The sequence below is a fragment of the Thermobia domestica genome, chromosome 16, assembly GCF_964235325.1.
Source record: "Thermobia domestica chromosome 16, izTheDome1.hap1.1, whole genome shotgun sequence".
In the NCBI taxonomy this organism is placed as follows: domain Eukaryota; kingdom Metazoa; phylum Arthropoda; class Insecta; order Zygentoma; family Lepismatidae; genus Thermobia; species Thermobia domestica.
The window spans coordinates 142,123,788-142,142,216 of record NC_137469.1 but is presented as its reverse complement, the minus strand read 5'-3'; the positions used below and the strand labels follow the sequence as shown (position 1 = coordinate 142,142,216).

Sequence of the window (18,429 nt, the reverse complement as noted above, 5' to 3'; positions counted from 1 at the left end):
CTTGTGGGATCAAACAGGTACAGTGGCTATCGATGGAAATATCATTCCCGGTTCCAATATTATCGATTTAGTAAATGATATCGTTCGTACACGGAAATATTCAACACAACCAGTAGGATTACAGTCGTTTAAAACGTTATTGGATGATATTAATGTTCCTCGGAAATTTATTAGTTCACGTACACCAGGACCGCCTTCACCTGCTTTTACAACCCCGAAAGTGACTGGCAGCAAAATTCGAAAACGGCATTCTTCTTCGACTGCAGTATCTCCCGCAATTGCAGCTAACGTATTTCGGTATTGGAAAGAATATAAAATGTAAATAAGAAATGACAAAATTATGAAAAATCTATTACAAGTATTCAGATCCTGCATCTTTATCCAGTGTTAGTACATTAGAACGTAAAACAAAATTATCCCGAGAGAAACTTAAAAAAATGGTTAGCACCACAAGATGCATATACAATGCACTCTCCAATATGAAAAACATTTCCACGGAAACAATATTATGTTAGTGGTCCTAATGAAACATTACAATGCGATTTGGCGGACATGCAAAATATTGCAAAGTATAATGACGGATATCGCTATATTTTATGTGCAATTGACATTTTTTCGCGGTACTTGTATTGCATTCCTGTGAAAACAAAGAAAGGGCCTGAAATGGCCAATGCAATAACTTCAATTTTAAACCAAGTGGCATTACTGGTTCACGTTCAAACTGACTTAGGGTCAGAATTTTATAATCGCCATGTAAAGAAAGTGTTTAAAGATTTTGGGATTAATCATTATAGTGTACATTCGGAAATGAAATGTGCGTTAGTAGAAAGAGTAATTCGTACCATTAAAAGTAAAATATATCGTTATTTTACTGCACAAAATACGTATCTGTACATTGATGTGTTGGATCAAATTGTACACAGTTATAATCATAGTTATCATTCAATTATTAAAATGGCACCCGCAGAAGTAAATGATTCAAATATCAATCAAGTGTGGAATACGCTGTACGGAAAGACTGTACATAAGAAGAAATTAACTTGTAAATTTCAAGCAGGAGATTATGTTCGCATTACTAAATATAAACATAAACTTGAAAAAGGATATTGGCCAAATTGGTCTCGAGAAATATTTCTCGTTGATAAGTGTATAAAATCAAATCCTGTAACTTATAAATTAAAAGACTGGAATGGTGATGAAATTAAAGGAATATTTTATGCTGAATAATTACAAAAAATATTTCTAAGCTCAAACAAAACCTATTTAATTGAAAAAGTTCTTCAACGTAAGAAGGGGTGGGTTTTTGTAAAATGGTTTGGCTACCCAGAAAGTATGAATTCGTGGATTCGAGTATCTAGTATTCAGTCTGCATAATGAATTCGTCATTGAAACACGGTTTTTACGTGACGTTACCTTCCAACGTAAGTAGTACACTTTTTGATAATACAACATCCTCATTTCGAGTAGAACTTGCAAGGGCCATAGATTTAACGGATGGAGAGTGGGTTGTGGGCTTAACACAAATTAATATACCGTGGAGTTTTTATAATGTTGGTCCGGGTGAACAAATTACAATCGATACATTTATTGATGGTGAATATATTCGATATCCTGTTAAAGTAACGGAGGGATATTATGCATCCATTAAAGCCATCTTAAATCTAATTCCCGAGAAAGTACGTATAATAAAATATAATTATTTTAAGAATCAAGTGTATATTCAACATTCCTTCCGGTCACGTGATCGGTGTATTCTAGACATAACAAAAGGTTTACAACATACTCGGTTTTATGAATGAAAATTCAAATTTTTATAATTCAGTGGTGTATATAAAAGATCAACATAGGGAACAATTTCTGGCTCCTCAGGGAAAATATCCCTGTAACCTTGATTATAATATTCCAACAGAAGTTAACGTATGTGTGGATATTGTAAAACAACAAGAAGAAATTGGACCTTTACTTCGTAAAATTAGTATATTCTACGAGCGGTATGGACGAATCAAAAATATTTTATTTCATAACCCGCAGTGTGTGAAAGTTGAAAAGAATTATTTTGATACGATAGAAGTAAACTTAAAAGATGAACTCGGAATAAACTTACCATTTCGTTTTGGAACTTCGAACTTGACACTTCACTTTAAACGAAAATGATTTCTGGAAGCATAGAAGACAGCTTCTACATTACACTGGTTTCAAATGCAAGTACAGATGTTTATCCTAAAAATTCTATCCAACCTATTTCATTAATAATTTGAAAAATACTGTACGTTTAACAGATACGGATTGGTGTGTCGGATTAAGTGAAATACATATTCCTTTAACGTGTCATAATGTCACCGAAGATGAAAATATCGTTTGGTACAAATTAGAAGGTCGTAAAATTATGAAAAGTAAAATTACTCCTGGGTATTATGCAAACATTGAACACATACTGGAAGAATTAAATAAAGTTTCAGAATTTATACGATTTAACGCTTCCAATATTATTCATGTTACTTCTGAACCAAACGTTGAATTTATAACACTTTCGCCTACTTTGGCTATACAACTAGGTTTTCATGAAAAAAATGATCTCATTATTCAAAAACAGGGATTTAAACAACCATACTTAGATATTGGATATCCTTTTCAAATTTTTGTGTATACTGATCTTATTGAATATCAATTGGTGGGAGATACGCAAGCTCCCTTACAACTTATTGCAACTGTAGGCAATATGACTTATGGAAAAGTTCAAACGTTACGATATCAAGATATTCACTACATACCACTCTCTAAATTTTGCTTTAATAGTGTTGAAATACTACTAAAGGACCACGCAGGACGAAATTTACCATTTCGTTCCGGGACATTGACAGTGCCACTTTATTTTAAACGTTCTCCTGGAAAATGAAAAACCAACATACGTATTATCAGCGGGGACGTGGCCTTCCCTTCTTTTCAGGTCCAGTTTATCAACGGGGTCATGGGATTGGTAATTTCTTTAAAGGTTTATTTCGTTTTGCATTGCCTTTATTAAAGCAAGGTGCCAAAGCTGTAGGCCGGCAAGCGTTACAAACGGGAATACAAGTTGCAGGTGATGTACTAGAAGACCGTCCATTTAAAGTATCCGTTCGTGCTCGCGTAGAAGCTGGAGAAACATTAAAAACTAAAGCTGCAAATAAACTTAGTCAGTTGTTAACCGGTAGTGGTAAAAGACGTCCACGAAAACGTAAGGCTCCTGCTATTGTACAATTCGGTCCTCCGGTCAAACGTAATCGAAAATATTCCGGTGATATAGTTAGTTAATCATGGCTTTACTCAGTGGAAGTAGTCCTGAATGTTGTACAAGTGAACTTGATTTGTTTACTATTCCAATGACTCAAACTGCTATTGAGTCATCTTCCACTGTTGAATATCGTCCAGTTTCTACTTTATCGTCAGAAGGACTAATTGAATTTGTTGTACCTGGTGAAACTGGTGACTTTATTCACACTGCATACTTGTATCTCTATGTAAAATGTAAAATTACAAAAAACGATAACACAAATTTAGTTGCGGCCGATATTGTTGCGCCTGTAAATAATTTTCTTCATTCGTTATTGAGTCAAGTTGATGTTTTATTAAACGATAAATTAATTAGTTCATCATCTGGTTCAATCCGTACCGTGCTTATATCGAAACATTATTAAATTATGGTAGTGATGCCGCTCGAACCCATTTAACTGGGGGATTATGGTTTAAATATACTGCAAACCAATTTAATGTATTATGTAATGCAAATACTGGATTTTCAAATCGTGCCCAGTATGTTAGAAATAGTGCATCATTCGATATGTATGGCCGTATTCATGCTGATATTGCCGGTGTGGGATGTATGCTTCCTAATAAAGTAAGCTTACGTATAAAATTACATCGTACAAATGATACGTTTTGTTTAATGTCTGTTGAAAATACAGCATATAAACTCAAACTTGATGACGTAACACTTCACGTGCGGCGTCTAGATATTGCTGCCGACTTAGCTATGCAAATCAATGCTGGCATGGAACACATTCCGGCCAGCATACCTCTTACTCGTGTTGAAACTCGTACCTATACCATTCCCGCAGAAGTAAGTTCATATAATCTCGATAATTTATTTTTGGGTAAAGTACCAAAAGGTGTTGTTATAGGTTTTGTATCAAACGCTGCATTTAATGGTCAACCACATGTAAATGCTTTTGAATTTCAACATTTTAACGTTAACAAGCTGCAGTTACAAGTTGGTTCAAAATCATTTCCACCGACACCTCTCACTCCTAATTTTGAAAATGAATTACATGTTCAAACATATTCCACTGTGTTTTCCGGTACCGGTATATATTATCAAGATCATTCACATACAATTTCCCGTGAAGAATTTCAACATGGATACACTTTGTACCCGTTCATTCTGTCTCCAACAGGAACATTAGATGATTCTACGTGGGATGTCATACGTGATTCCCCTGTCAATTTAAAATTATCATTTTCTCAACCTCTACAAAATTCCATTACATGCATTGTGTACGCTCAATTTGACTCTCTCATTCAAATCGATAAAGACAGGAATGTATATACTGATCATACAATGTAAAATTTCGTCATTTCAGTGCCATGAGGGTTATTGTTCACTTCTCAGTGTTCAACGATAATGATGATCATATTATTATTAAGGAACCTGCAATTGTAAATCCTGATATCCCCTTTGTACAAAACTGGATTTTTAAACCACCATATCCATTACATGAATTATGTGTGCCGCTCATACTTTCGAATAAACATCTAGTACAACATGATTATGGTATTGACTGGTACAATGGTGATGTAGATTACTCATTGTTACCTACTATATTGAAAAAATATTGTGCTAATACCTGTACCTTGTACACTTATGGTAAAACACGTCAGGACTGTCTGCAACAACTATTGGAACGGACTGTTGTAAATTTAGAAGATTTACAGTGCCCAAAAACGTCTTCCTTGGGATTTCATGTTTACTCTTGTGCTTATTTAAAACATAGATTTGGACCATTTAAGTGTTGTGTGCGTGAAGCTTTATTATATGCCGAATACTCAAATGTCTATGGTTATGTTTTATACGTAAATCCAAATAGTGCAACGTATGTTTCATCAAAAATAAAACAAGAGGAGGAAAGTAAGGATGAAATAGACTAATAAACTTGTATAGTGATCAATTATTACAAGTGTTACTAAAGGACTGTATTACCGGTGCAAATGTGACTGGAATTTATCCCATTGATCGTTTACCTATACTTGGTCAACACCCTGTAGAACTGATTATTAATTTAGACAAGTCTCATTTACCCGGTAGCCATTGTATATAAATAACAATAAACATGGGTACTATTTTGATTCTCTGGCACAGGATGTACCTAAACTAATTCAACAGTTTCTACAAAGGAATTGTAAACTCTATTTTGTAAATGCTGTACAAGTTCAAGATAATCATTCTATCATGTGTGGATATTTTGCATTATATTTTCTGTATTATATGATATGTGGTGTTTTATTTGACAAATGTATTGCAATGTTTAATCATAAAAAATTAAGAAGTAATGGTCAGCTTGTCAAAAACATGAAGAAAACATAATGGAAAAGAAAAAAAGTAGATGTTTGTAAATTTTTAGTAATAAATAAATACCAATTTTTTAAACTTTTATATTTTTATTTCTCCATAAAATATCTCTTTCTTACAGTAGTTTTAAGTTTACAATGAAAACATTAAACTTGCTATGCCCTTAGTAAGGGTTGTGGATCGCTCATTTTTCCACCAATAATTCAATTGTTGTGCATTTCGATATGCACATGCCGATTTTGATTCTACTTGCTTATGAAATGAACAAATTTCATTACAAACGGTACCTCTTAATTCTGCTAATGGTGGACAACCTTTTCTTTCCAGATTCACAACGTTTGCTAACGCAAAGATTTTCTTTATCCAAATGGATTTTTCCCCACCTTTACAAAGGAAAGTTGAATCTGATGCACAAAAATCAAACATAATATTCCGAATATGTGATACGAGATAGCCAGTCTTACTAGACCACGACAAGCCATGCAAGTGGTTTGTAAGCCAATCGATTTGTTTTTGGCAACCTATTGGTAAATCGTTAAATTCACATGGTACTTTTACTAAACAATGAAAATTTAATGTATCATCACACGCAGTAAGACAAAATTCACGTATCACAAATTCATTCGGGGAAATCTTAAATCCCTGTATGTCTACAATATACATTTTATGACAAACTGAAATTTCACACGAACGTTCCATGACAACTGGAATAAGTTGTCCAATAAATTCAGTATTTTTTAAACATTCACCAGTTTTTAACATAAAGTTTGTGATTGAAATTTCACGATGCCGTTCATGAAAAATTTCAAAGAGTTCTACTAAAGTCTTATCATTCAACAAGTGCTTTTCTAGAAAAGTTCCAGGATTATGTTGCATACCACTTATTCCATTTGAGCGTAAGTATACAGTTATCGTTTCTAACACACAACTTTCACTAATGTTTTGTCCACAACTCTCACTATCACAATACATGATTACTAATAAAAGAAAATCAAACAATTAAACAATGAAAACAATACTAAATTTACCATATGTCCACGCATTTCCCATAATCTTTTCCTAGTAAAATTTTTAATAGAATGGGTCTATATTCAAAGTCCCACACAAGATCTCGGAAACGTTCAATGAAATTCCATATCATCGCAAAAGGCTGTCCATGCTTTTTTCCGTAAATTGATAATAATTCTTCACGAACTTCAACTTTTGTTACAGCATCTATAGCTTTCCGTTCAAGAGATTCCGTATCCAACACCAAACAATCATGTGTCCATTGACTGCCGTCTCCGAACCCACAAGCAAAACAAATACATATATCGTCTAGTTTCCAGTATATTATACAGTTTTTTATACAATCCAATGATGTACGTTCCACAATACACTCACATGGTAAATTCAAAAATTCTTCCAACTCCCAATTCTCCACCGGGGAATTACTCACTGTTGGTGAAGGTGTAGGGGGATATTCTTTTATTTCATGATCCACATCAAGTAATGGGAAAACTTCTGTTTCCAGTGGCGGAAGTTGTGGGCTCACCACCGGTTGGAATGCCCCCGATAAAAACGTCAATACACCCGAGTTGGCCGGGGTAACTTCTGTTTCCAGTGGCGGCAGTTGCGGGCTCACTACCGGTTGGGATGAAAATTCTGTTCCCGGTAATACATCCAAATTGGCCGGGGGAACTTCTGTTTCCAGTGGCGAAAGTTGCGGGCTCACTACCGGTTGGAATGAAAATTCTGTTCCCGGTAATACATCCAAGTTAAACGGAGTAACTTCTGTTTCCAATGGCGGAAAGTACGGGATCACCTCCGGTTGGGATACAACCTCTGTTCCCGGCAAAGATGATGATTCTGCGAGATCACTTTCACCTCTTGTACTAAAAATCAAAGGTTTTGGTAAATCCATGCTTTAAAACCAATCTATAACTCCTTTTCATTAAAAACACTGGCTATTTAATATGCTTCGTCCATCACGTGATATCCCATTCCAACGATCCAAAATTCCAGAATATTCTCCAACGATCCAAAATTCCAGAATATTCTCCAACAGCTGCCGCGTTACATGTGATGCATATTAATATATTAAATTGGTCTACGGGTGTGATCTGCATATTTTATTCCCGAAAGGTCTTTCTGTATTCTGCTTGTCCAATTAACATTTCTTTTTCCCCGGAAAACATTTATTATATGTCATGTTCTCTATACAACCTCCGGCTGCAGGTGTATACATTATCGTATTTCTTCTGTGTCATTAATATGCGAAAAAAAGGTGTATCCATTCTTCAAACTGTCAACCGGCCGTGTATTACCAACTGCTAAAATGTCAAATTTATCGCCAAACTGCCTCATTAATATGGGCGAAAAGATGCCAACAAAGTACTAGCCTTATGTTTTCTAGATTTTCTTACTGTAGAAAATGTTCATAATTTATTAATTTATTTTGGTTCGAAATTCTGAAGATAGATTTTCAGTAGTTCAAGTGCAAAATAAAAAATAAAAAAAAACTGAAAGTTTTTCCATAAAGAAACACCTTTCGCTTGGACTTTCTCAACTCCTTTCCTTGTACATTCTTAACTTATTATCTATTTATATAATACTAACTAGTAAATCTAAATATGGACGTTAAACTAAGATTATTATTTCATTATAAATTTCACAATGAACTTTCTAAATCATTCTTAAGACACATTAAGCATAAGACTCAAGCTTCTGAAAAGACTTTTGTGATTGTGAAAAGGGTAAGGGCAAAAAAAAAAAAAAAAGAAAAAAAGAAAAAAAAGCAGGAATGTCTCAAAACTGCATTTTCGAGAAAACAGCGTTTGATGTTTTAAACCGAGTAAAACCGTAGGGTAGTCAAATCTTTTGCCCCCTTTTACATGAACATTTTGACATCTACGCATGCATGGCATATACTGTCAAATAGTACCAAGAGTCAGCAACAGATAGGACAACGCACCCAATAAAGCACACACATGGACATCCCTTGCTTTTCCCCTTACCCTTCTTATTTGTTTGTATCTATTAATATATCAAGAATGAATATATTTGTTTTAGTGGCGGCTAATGTAGGTTCATCTGGAAGGCTTTCCGACGATACTCTCTGTATGGTAGCCGTTCATGGTGATAGCAAGAAATTCCTTCATTATGATGTACATAACATCTTCGGCATGATGCAAGCAGAAACAACATTTAGGTAAGGATTTGTGATATGAAGCGTGTGAGGCAAGAACATGGTAACCCACAAATTTTCAATTTCAGAGTTATGCAGATCCCGATCGAAAGCAAAGTATACTGCTTCGTTTAATCTTGTCCGATATCAAATTATGCTCTATAGATCGCAGTCGGTGATGAAAATTTTTCGGAAAATTTTCCGATTCATAAAAACATACTCCACTTATTCCTACATCGTTGTTTAGCCGTGATGTCAGGTGAAAAATTTTCTTCTATATTTTTCCCGAAAATTTTCCGTTCTTAACAAATATCAGTGATCAAGTAACAATTCCTCAGTATTTATAAAATTGATTGAAATCATGTATAGAAATGTTAAAAAGTGAAAGATCGTTAAAGAATCTGAAAATTTTCATGGCTCAGACAATTTTCAGTACTATGTAGGAACAAGTGAAACAATTTTTCATGAATCGAAATATTTTGTGTCTTGTATGGAAAAATTGACGAACGTTTTATGACTCAGAAAATTTTCATCATTTTGAAGCAAAAATAAAACAACTTTTGTGAATCGGAAAGTTTCATTGCTCTGTAGAAACAAGTAAAAAGAATTTTCATGAATCGGAAAATTTTCATCACGATGTAGAAACAAATGAAAATACTTTTCATAATCCGGACAGTTTTAGATATTATGTATAGTGATGTTTGGTGGAAAATTTTCCACTATATTTAACTGCACATTCAGCTATAAAATTCAAGTTAGCCTGCAACCAATTATCATTTTCCAATTAGCTTTCGGAAACTAGAAAATTTTCTAATATTTTAAATTGGGAAGTAAAAATATACAGTGTTTCTTTCTCTCTCTCCCTCTGTTTATATATATATATATATATATATATATATATATATATATATATATATATATATATATATATATATATATATATATATATATATATTTATAAAGTGCAGGGAACATACATGGAGTTCGTAGAGAACCTTTTGTGAATTTATCAATTTCGGAAACAGAGAATTCCACTATTTCTTCATATGTAGGCCTGCCTATGTAATGAAATAACTGCATAAAAGTTCCTTATGAAGATTATTTTTGTAACAGAAAATAAGAAAAAATGATTTTATTGTGTTTAACACTCGTAAATCATAATTTCATTATTTGAATTTTGTATAATCAACATCTTACAGTACATATATTTGTATTGTAAAACTACCATTACTATGTATAAAAATGTATTGGAAATAATGACGATTCGACAGAACAAGTACATACATATATAAAAAAGAAATATTTTTTATTATTTTGTAAATTAAAATGAAATTACTTGTTGGTTTTAGAACTCAGCGCTAATAGTGCAGCTTTTTATGTTTCTTTATTACTTTATTGGAAGAACAACTACACAAGTCAGCTTCCTTATTAGTTATATTTCACTTTCTCTTCTGAATGAATATATGAATAAATAAATGTTTATTTCCAGAAAATCATCAGTATTTGCTTTCATGAGTTACTTAAGCTCGAATTTTGGGTAGTCAAAAATTTACATTAGGCACTTTATATTATATCTACTTATTTATAAATGTTGCAGTATGTAAATCTATAAAAGTAGCAAAACTATGAGAAAACCGTCCTATGCGTATTAAACTGACGAAATCTAATATTGTAAGATCAAAAGTGGATTTTGAGGGAAGAACGCATTGAAGTTTCTGAAACATTCTTGAAATGAAGAATCGTTAGATTTTTCACTTCATGAAACTTTTTAAGACAATATTTATTACCAATAAATTTTACTGTTAAACAACGATGTAGGAATAAGTGGAGTATGTTTTTATGAATCGGAAAATATTCATGACTTTTAAAATAAATTGAAACTTTAAATAATAAAATTCGGTTCCCGAAAGCTAATTGGAAAATTATAATTTGCTGCTGACTAACTTTTCTCTACAGAAATTCAATTTTGTAGTTGTATGTGCAGTTAAATATAATGAAAAAATTTCCATCTAACATCACTGTACATCTCCGGCTTATGAAAAGTTTTCTCCACTTGTTTCTACATCGTGATGGAAATTTTTCCGATTGGGGTGGGAGACCCGGGTTCGATTCCCGGCAGGAGTTCATGTGGTTCGGATTCCACGTTACTCAGTAGGTCCACGTCTCATGTAGCCTCGCTGATTAAAGGGACGTTAAACCTAAAATCAAATCAAATCAATCAAAATTTTCCGATGTATGAAAATTCCTTTCACTTGTTTCTACAGATCAATAAAACTTTCTGTTTCACAAAAGGTTGTTTTACTTTTTGCTTCAAAAGGATGGAAAATTTTCCGACTCATAAAAAGTTCAATTTTTCCATACAAGACAGAAAATATTTCGATTCATGACAGACTGTTTAACTTGTTCCTACATAGTACTGAAAATTGTGTGAGCCATGAATATTTTCAGATTCTTTAAACGATCTTTCACTTTTTTATATTTCTATACATGAATTCAACCCATTTTATGATTGCTGAGGAAATGTTACTTGATTACTGATATTTGTTAGAACAGAACATTTTCGGGGAATGTATAGCGGAAAATTTTCCACCTCACATCACTAATCGCAGTATTATTCACTTATGGTAAGCCCCTTTGTAATTTTTGGAATGCATAAGGTGGTAACCCAAAGTTAAGATGGCGGACAATAAAGAGCTGTGTAACACCTTCCCATCTAAAAAGAAAATAATTAGCACATTAAATATTTCTTACAGCCAATTCAATGAAGGCGATTTATTCTTGAGTGACTTAGGAAGTGAGTATTGTCGTGAAGTTGACACAACTGGGTCGCCGTGTGGAAATAATGAAGTAAATTGCACTGTGTTTTCTGTCATGATCTGTACGTGGCTTACCATGTTCTGTTTTCATGATTTTGCAGAATTTCAGCTGGGTACTTTCCATTCGCTTTTGCATAATCCATTATTGTTTTCAGATAAAGGATACCAATTCGTGTAATTTGTTGAGTGAATTATGGTGTATTTTCAATAATAAGCGGTTAATGTGAGATATCAAGTTTTCCATTGCAGTGGTTGCTCTGGGATGTCAAGTATTGCATTTTAGTAATTTCGGTATACCTCATCCAGATATATATATATGGATCCAGATATATGCATCCAGATATAATTTCGGTATACCCCTGGGCCCAGCACTTTTCTCTATAACCATTCACTCTTTAGTTAAATCACTGGATACCGAATTAAACATTTGGTACTTAGACGATGGAACAATTGGTGGTGAACCCGAGATAGTTCTTTCATCGTTAATAGAAATAAATAAAAAGGCATCACTTCTTGGCTTGTGTCTTAACTTTTCTAAATGCGAGATTGGTTGTCTTGGAACAGATGAAACTGGATTCGACGAAATCTTTAGAAGATTTAATGAGGCCGCACCAGGCATACGCCCTCTAACAATTCAGAATGCTTGTCTTCTGGGTGCTGCTCTCACGTCGGAAGCACTCACTAACGTGCTATTGAATAAAATATCTACTTTAGAATTGTTCTTTTCTCGACTTCCTTGAATTTCAGCCCATTCAGCATTTTTCCTTTTACGAGCATCTTTGTCAATCCCTCGCTTAACCTATTTTTTACGATGCTTTCCATCTTAGCAGGAAAGTTCTTTGCTGGAAAAATATGATACTGTCCTGAAAACTGGCCTTGAATCAATTCTGAACTGCTCCTTAAATGACGACTCTTGGACACAAGCATGTTTACCTGTTGGTTTGGGCGGTCTTGGTATTCGACGAGCTGTGGATATGGCGATTCCTACATTCTTAGCGTCATACCACGGATCTCTGCGTTTAATCGAAGCTCTTCTTCCACAGGGTTATTGTTTGGACCCAGATGGTTCAGTTCAAGAAGGCTCTAATAAGTGGGCAAACTTAGCAAATACAAGCCTTCCGGAAATTAGCAAAAAGTTTTATCAGTCATCTTGGTATACACCAATTGCATGTCAATTACATAATCATTTGTTACAATCTGTTGTTGTTCCGGAAGATAAAGCCAGGCTTCTTGCTGCCTCGTCTCCCGAAGCGGGTGCATGGTTGATGGCGATACCTTCTCCGCCTTAAGGCCTTCATTTGTCAAATGAAAGCTTTCGAATTGCTGTAGCCTTACGTTTAGGCTTAGCAGTTTGTGAGCCTCATCGCTGTCCAGCTTGTGGGGATGAGGTTAACCAACGTGGTCTGCATTGCCTTTCATGCATGAAGAGCGCTGGTAGATTCGCCCGACATTCCTCTGTAAATGATATAATACTACGAGCGCTCAACACAGATGGATTTCCTTCAATACGGGAACCTTCTGGTTGCTGTCGTTCGGATGGAAAGCGACCAGATGGGATGACACTAGTTCCATGGATGAAAGGAAAATGTTTATTGTGGGACTTCACATGCGCTGATACATACGCTCATTCAAGTCTCCCTCTGTTAGTAATGAACGCTGGAGCTGTTGCTAATCGCAAAGAAGATGAAAAGCAAAGAAAATACAACAACCTTCTCGAAAAGTTTGTTTTCACTCCAATCGCTATTGAAACCAGTGGTGCTTGGGGAGCAAGAAGTCTTGAATTTATTAGGAAGGTAGGAAGACGCATTTCTTTTGTTTCCGGCGAAGTTCGCTCCACAACTTATATTATACAGCGCATATCCATTTCTATCCAACGTGGTAACGTCTCGTCGGTCCTTGGCACTTTACCACCTGGCAAGGAACTGGACGAGGTGTTTCTACTCTGACAAGAATTGTTTTATATATAGTAGGTCTTGGACAATAGTTTTTCTTTTGATTAAAATTGTATATCAATAATATTTTAATATTATGAACATATATACTAATTAATGTCTGATGAAGATGACATTTCTTTATTGAAAAAATTTAAAATTTAAAATATGTAACAATATTATATAATTACATTGTTAATACATGTTAATTAGAGTTATTTTTTTGAATTATATCTCAATTAAAAAAGTTATATATATATATATATATATATATATATATATATATATATATATATATATATATATTGCTGGACACCAAGAATCCAGTGTGCATTTCCAGCAACACTGTGTGTGTCTTAAAAATTTACGAGAATTCAATAAAAATCCAGGAAAACAATTTTTCGCCCCAGCAAGCTTCCATTAGCACAGTGTGTATTCGCAAAGATTCTTCCGCACTGCGTTGCTGGAAATTCATGCCAGATTGTGGTTGGTCCAACAATATTTTGTAACTTGGGCAAACAAGTGAACATGTGGCCCTTGTACTTCAAAATCCGAAAGAACTATTATTTGTTACGTCACCTGACGTGATTTTCTTTTATTAATACTGCTTTACTTTGGTGAAGTACAAGGGCATACAACCCACTTTTTGAATCCTAAGAAACTATAGTATTCGTTTGATGTAGAAACCAAATGCTCAAGGCTGGCGGAGTGAAATGGACTACCGTTAGGATTGGGTTATGTTAGGTTAGAAATGGCTCTTTGGGGGTCAAAAACGGAAATAGCGCCAATATTAATGTACTAAGGTGTGTATCAAATTGACATAAGAGAACTTGATGATACATAGGAGGACCAACACGTCATGGAGTAAGAGCAATATACCCCAAGAATCATTTCCGTCTCCTTTAGCCTCGCCGGCACAACCGTGGGACGTAAAACTTAAAGATTTCTAATATTTTTGTGTAAACTTCTGTTTGGATATGGTGAAAACAATTCGTTTTTATATTAGATTTTTTTTCTTAATTTAGAATCGATTTCTTTAGATAATAATATTTTTCACAAATTTTGTAATATTCGCATAAGCTGAATTAAAACTTCACTCGTTCGTGTTTTCTTTATGTCGTTAGGTACACTTCTGTAATACTCATGTTTTGTATTAATGAATCAACAAATAATTTTTCCTGATGTAAAAATCCAATGCAAAATGTAAGCCATGGCACAAAGGAAACAGACACGCTTAAGAAAATAATATTTGTATCAATTTTATCTTAAATGTTAAAACATGCTAACCCATATAGCAGCATACAAAATTAGAAATTCGCGATATTGATTTAATACAATTATTTTAATCCTTCATGTATAAGCCTAAGGGAAAAATCAGCTTTCTAACTTTTAAAATGAATTGTGTAGCAGAAAACCTCTAATTTCATAAAACAATAAAATTGTGGGCTACCATGTTCTTGCTTCACACCCTTCATTTAACCATTGTTCTTGGAAAATGATTAGAATAATTGCTTATTTTTAATTGCATTAACGCTATGAGAATTGTTTAGGATAGATTATAACTAAAGCTATAAACTGAAAGTTGAAATTACTTATGCAAGCTTGATATTGAAATAGTAGTTGTTTCAGTACTCTCAGTTTTGGTTGAACAGTATTTTTCAATACTTTTAATACCCAATGTGCGAGTTGTATTTTGGGTACTGAATGTTTTGTGTTAAATTTCTCCATTAAATTGGTAGCCCCCTTTTCAATATTTTGCATGTAATTTCTATGATCTCATAGCACAAAAAGGAGCCTTCTCGTTTTTAGTTTTTGGGTTATTTTAATGTCCAATCTCACCTATAACGTGTAAGATACTATGTGATGCGAATATACTGTTTGTTATGGGGTCTAGAACGCTACCGGGGATTTTATCCGAAACCAAAGCCATCTGGAAACGAACTTGGGTGTATCTTTATGTATATTCATAGATATCACCCAGGCTATCTAATTACCCTTAAAGGGACATTTCCCATTTATATCGGAAACAATTCAAGATTTAAGTAAATTTTAAGTCCCAGCAATTGAGGGCAGCGATGCGGTTCCTGAATTGATGAAAGCAAGTGCCAAAAATTCTTTGTGCTGGACAAACACCGTGTGGGTGGGTTTGTTGGCGTTTTCCCGCTTTTTCCTATTGTTTTGATTTCAATATTTTATTGATTCGAATTATTACCTTCTTCTTTAGTATACACGGAATATTCGTGTGACGTAAAACTGAAAGATTTTGTTTCATTTTATTTTACATCATTTTTATTGTCACAAGACGGCCGAGATAAATTAGGCCTCGAAGCTTCACTTTCACGGGCAGAACATCAGGGTAGGACATCACACTCCTTGCAACTCTGAAAAAGCAATGACATTCATGTAGTAAAATATAATTTGATTCACTTTGCACAAGTATTCATTTCTGTGAATTTAACTAAATATATAATGAAAGAAATCTGGTTTGTTTTCATTAAAGAAAAAATAAATATAATTTTATTCGCTTCCAGCTCTATTCGTCTATGTATTGAATAGTCAATAAAATATATTACAAATGAAATGTAGGATTTTCAAAAGTGACAAAATGGTATTTGATTTTCACTATGATGAGATTAATTATTCCGAATTTGCGAGATGCATTTTGAGAAGTAGTTTTGATTCGAGATGCTATTTCCTAGTATCGGCCAAGTGGCAAAAGGCAATGTTACTTCCGTTTACTATTATTATGTTAGATTATGATAAAAGTCGACCAATTCCAAACAAGTTGATTTAGAGAACTTCCTACTAAGAAATTAACTATATTGAGATTATCCTCACGCTCACTTACAACATCGAGGTTAGACGTGACAGAACATGCTGCACAAAATTGACTCCTCACTACTATTTGGGTTAGAAAAATTCAAAATATTTCGTCCTTCTGAAGAATTGGTTCTCAATTCACGACACTTTCAGTTCAAACATATCGGGCGTTATGTAGAGTCGTTTTGGAGTATGATTAGCGCCGTGGTTTGACTAACACTTGGTTATCAGAATTGTATTCAAAATCTCTTACTAGCACGTAGTAGTTGACTTAGTTAATCACATGTGACTAATTAATTTAAAGCAGGAGCCAGGCACTATCGTTTAGCCACCATAAATTTGCATTGTGAGACTGCAAAGGCAATTGATTTCCTGTTTTGCTCTCTTTCTATCCTTTCAACTCATCGGGTAAGTTAATTATGAGGCAGATATTAAGGCAAGTCCTCTACAATAGCTGAATTAAAGAATGAGAAACGCCGAGTAGATAATTTCCAGTTTTCCGAGGAATTCATACAACTGATCGATAAATTATCTTCCCTTATAATTACAACACAATCCTTCTATTATCGCAAATATTAATTAACTTCTATTTATCCTCCCGTAAATACATCCATCAGAAATGAATACGTTAATTACACTAGTCAACAAAATTTTACTTTTCTCTGTAACTGGCATGAAAACAGCTAATCTTCGTGTTTTTGGTTGTGCTGAAAACGAAAATGTTAATGAAAATGCAAGATTAGCTCTCGTTTTCAAGTTATGACAACTTAAACTTTATTGCCTATATAATCTTCTGCATGCATTTATTTTGTTGTTTGTCTTCGGAGAAAGGTCACTGAAGGCGCAACCGCTTTACTTGGCGTTTGTAGTTTACTGCTAGTGATTCTCTGATTAGTGTCCAACAGTAATTGTCTAATATTGATGCAAACAACTTTCCCTGGTATCTCATTTCTATGTCCGAAATTTGCTGGCAGAGGAGTTCCCTGTGTGCTCGTCACTTACAACACCACAGTTGTTAAGAAAGAAGTCCAAGTGGGAATCTAAGAAATGTAACTTTAAGGACATGTTGCAACCTAATTTATCGTAGCAGTGAAGAAGATTTGCCACAAGATCCTTATAGTTTTCTGCCCTCTTATTTCCTAAAATGTTCATTGATACTTGAACATAAGCAGGTGGGATAGGAACAGGCAGTCAGTTTCCGTGAGGCACTGGTCACATGGCCGACGGTATGTTAGGATATGTCAAGGAAGACTTTTTCTTCTTGAAAATACCATAAGTTGATGGAGTTGTCATACAACAGTATCAATCATTCACATGGTTTGATTGTTTTCGCCAGATCATAGGTATAGCAAAGTCCTTAGAAGATCTTTTACATTTCAACTACGAACGAAAACTCGAGACACAAGATAAGAAATATACATCAGGAGCCCATGGCTTGTATTGGTCCCCGATTTCACATCCAAAGTACAGTCTGTACGCCTTTTTCTTATTATATGGCGTTATTGGCCTCCTTTGCGATTTCAATGTAGCCTGTCCGCAAATGAAACAAAAAATGTCAGCACTGTTTACGCATTTGCGAGGCGTATTGAATCAAAGTAAGTATAGTGACCACATGCACTAACTACACTTCAATAACACGTTCTTTCAGCACAAGAAGAGAACTCAGCTTGTTACAAACTAAAACTATGTTTAAATGAAACATGCTCCGCTCCTCCCTTGCCTATTCCCTTTCTCCTCTCTCTTGTTGCTACGAGCCCAGGCTAAAAATAGCGACAAAATACAAACAGCTATGGTTGCCTGTAGGAAACTTAATCACTCTATCTACCATTAACGGAATTTAAGTCTATATGGGAAGAGATTTACAATGAATGTTAATAAAATATAATACTTATAATTAAATGCACTTGGAAACTAGAGCTAATTCGAGTTTTTCATTGCCGTTTTCGTCATCAGCGTGGTCGATATATTATATTAATCATACTGAAATCAATTTATTAGCTTAATTCCAAGCAGGTTCTGAATACCAAAATATACACCCCTTAGTACAACGCTAATACGACACTAACTAATCGCGTGACTAACTCTTCATTAACG

General features: G+C 34.3%; 1 protein-coding gene across 1 annotated transcript in view; it reads left to right on the top strand.

Annotated features, from left to right (window-relative positions):
• The window catches only part of LOC145672639 (sucrase-isomaltase, intestinal-like), an 89,204-nt gene that overhangs the window by 59,311 nt on the left and 11,464 nt on the right, over window positions 1-18,429 (top strand). Inside the window, exon 10 of the mRNA XM_081741800.1 lies at window positions 8,654-8,792. Within this exon, the coding sequence (XP_081597926.1) occupies window positions 8,654-8,792 (139 nt within the window). The remainder of the gene's footprint in view (window positions 1-8,653; window positions 8,793-18,429) is intronic.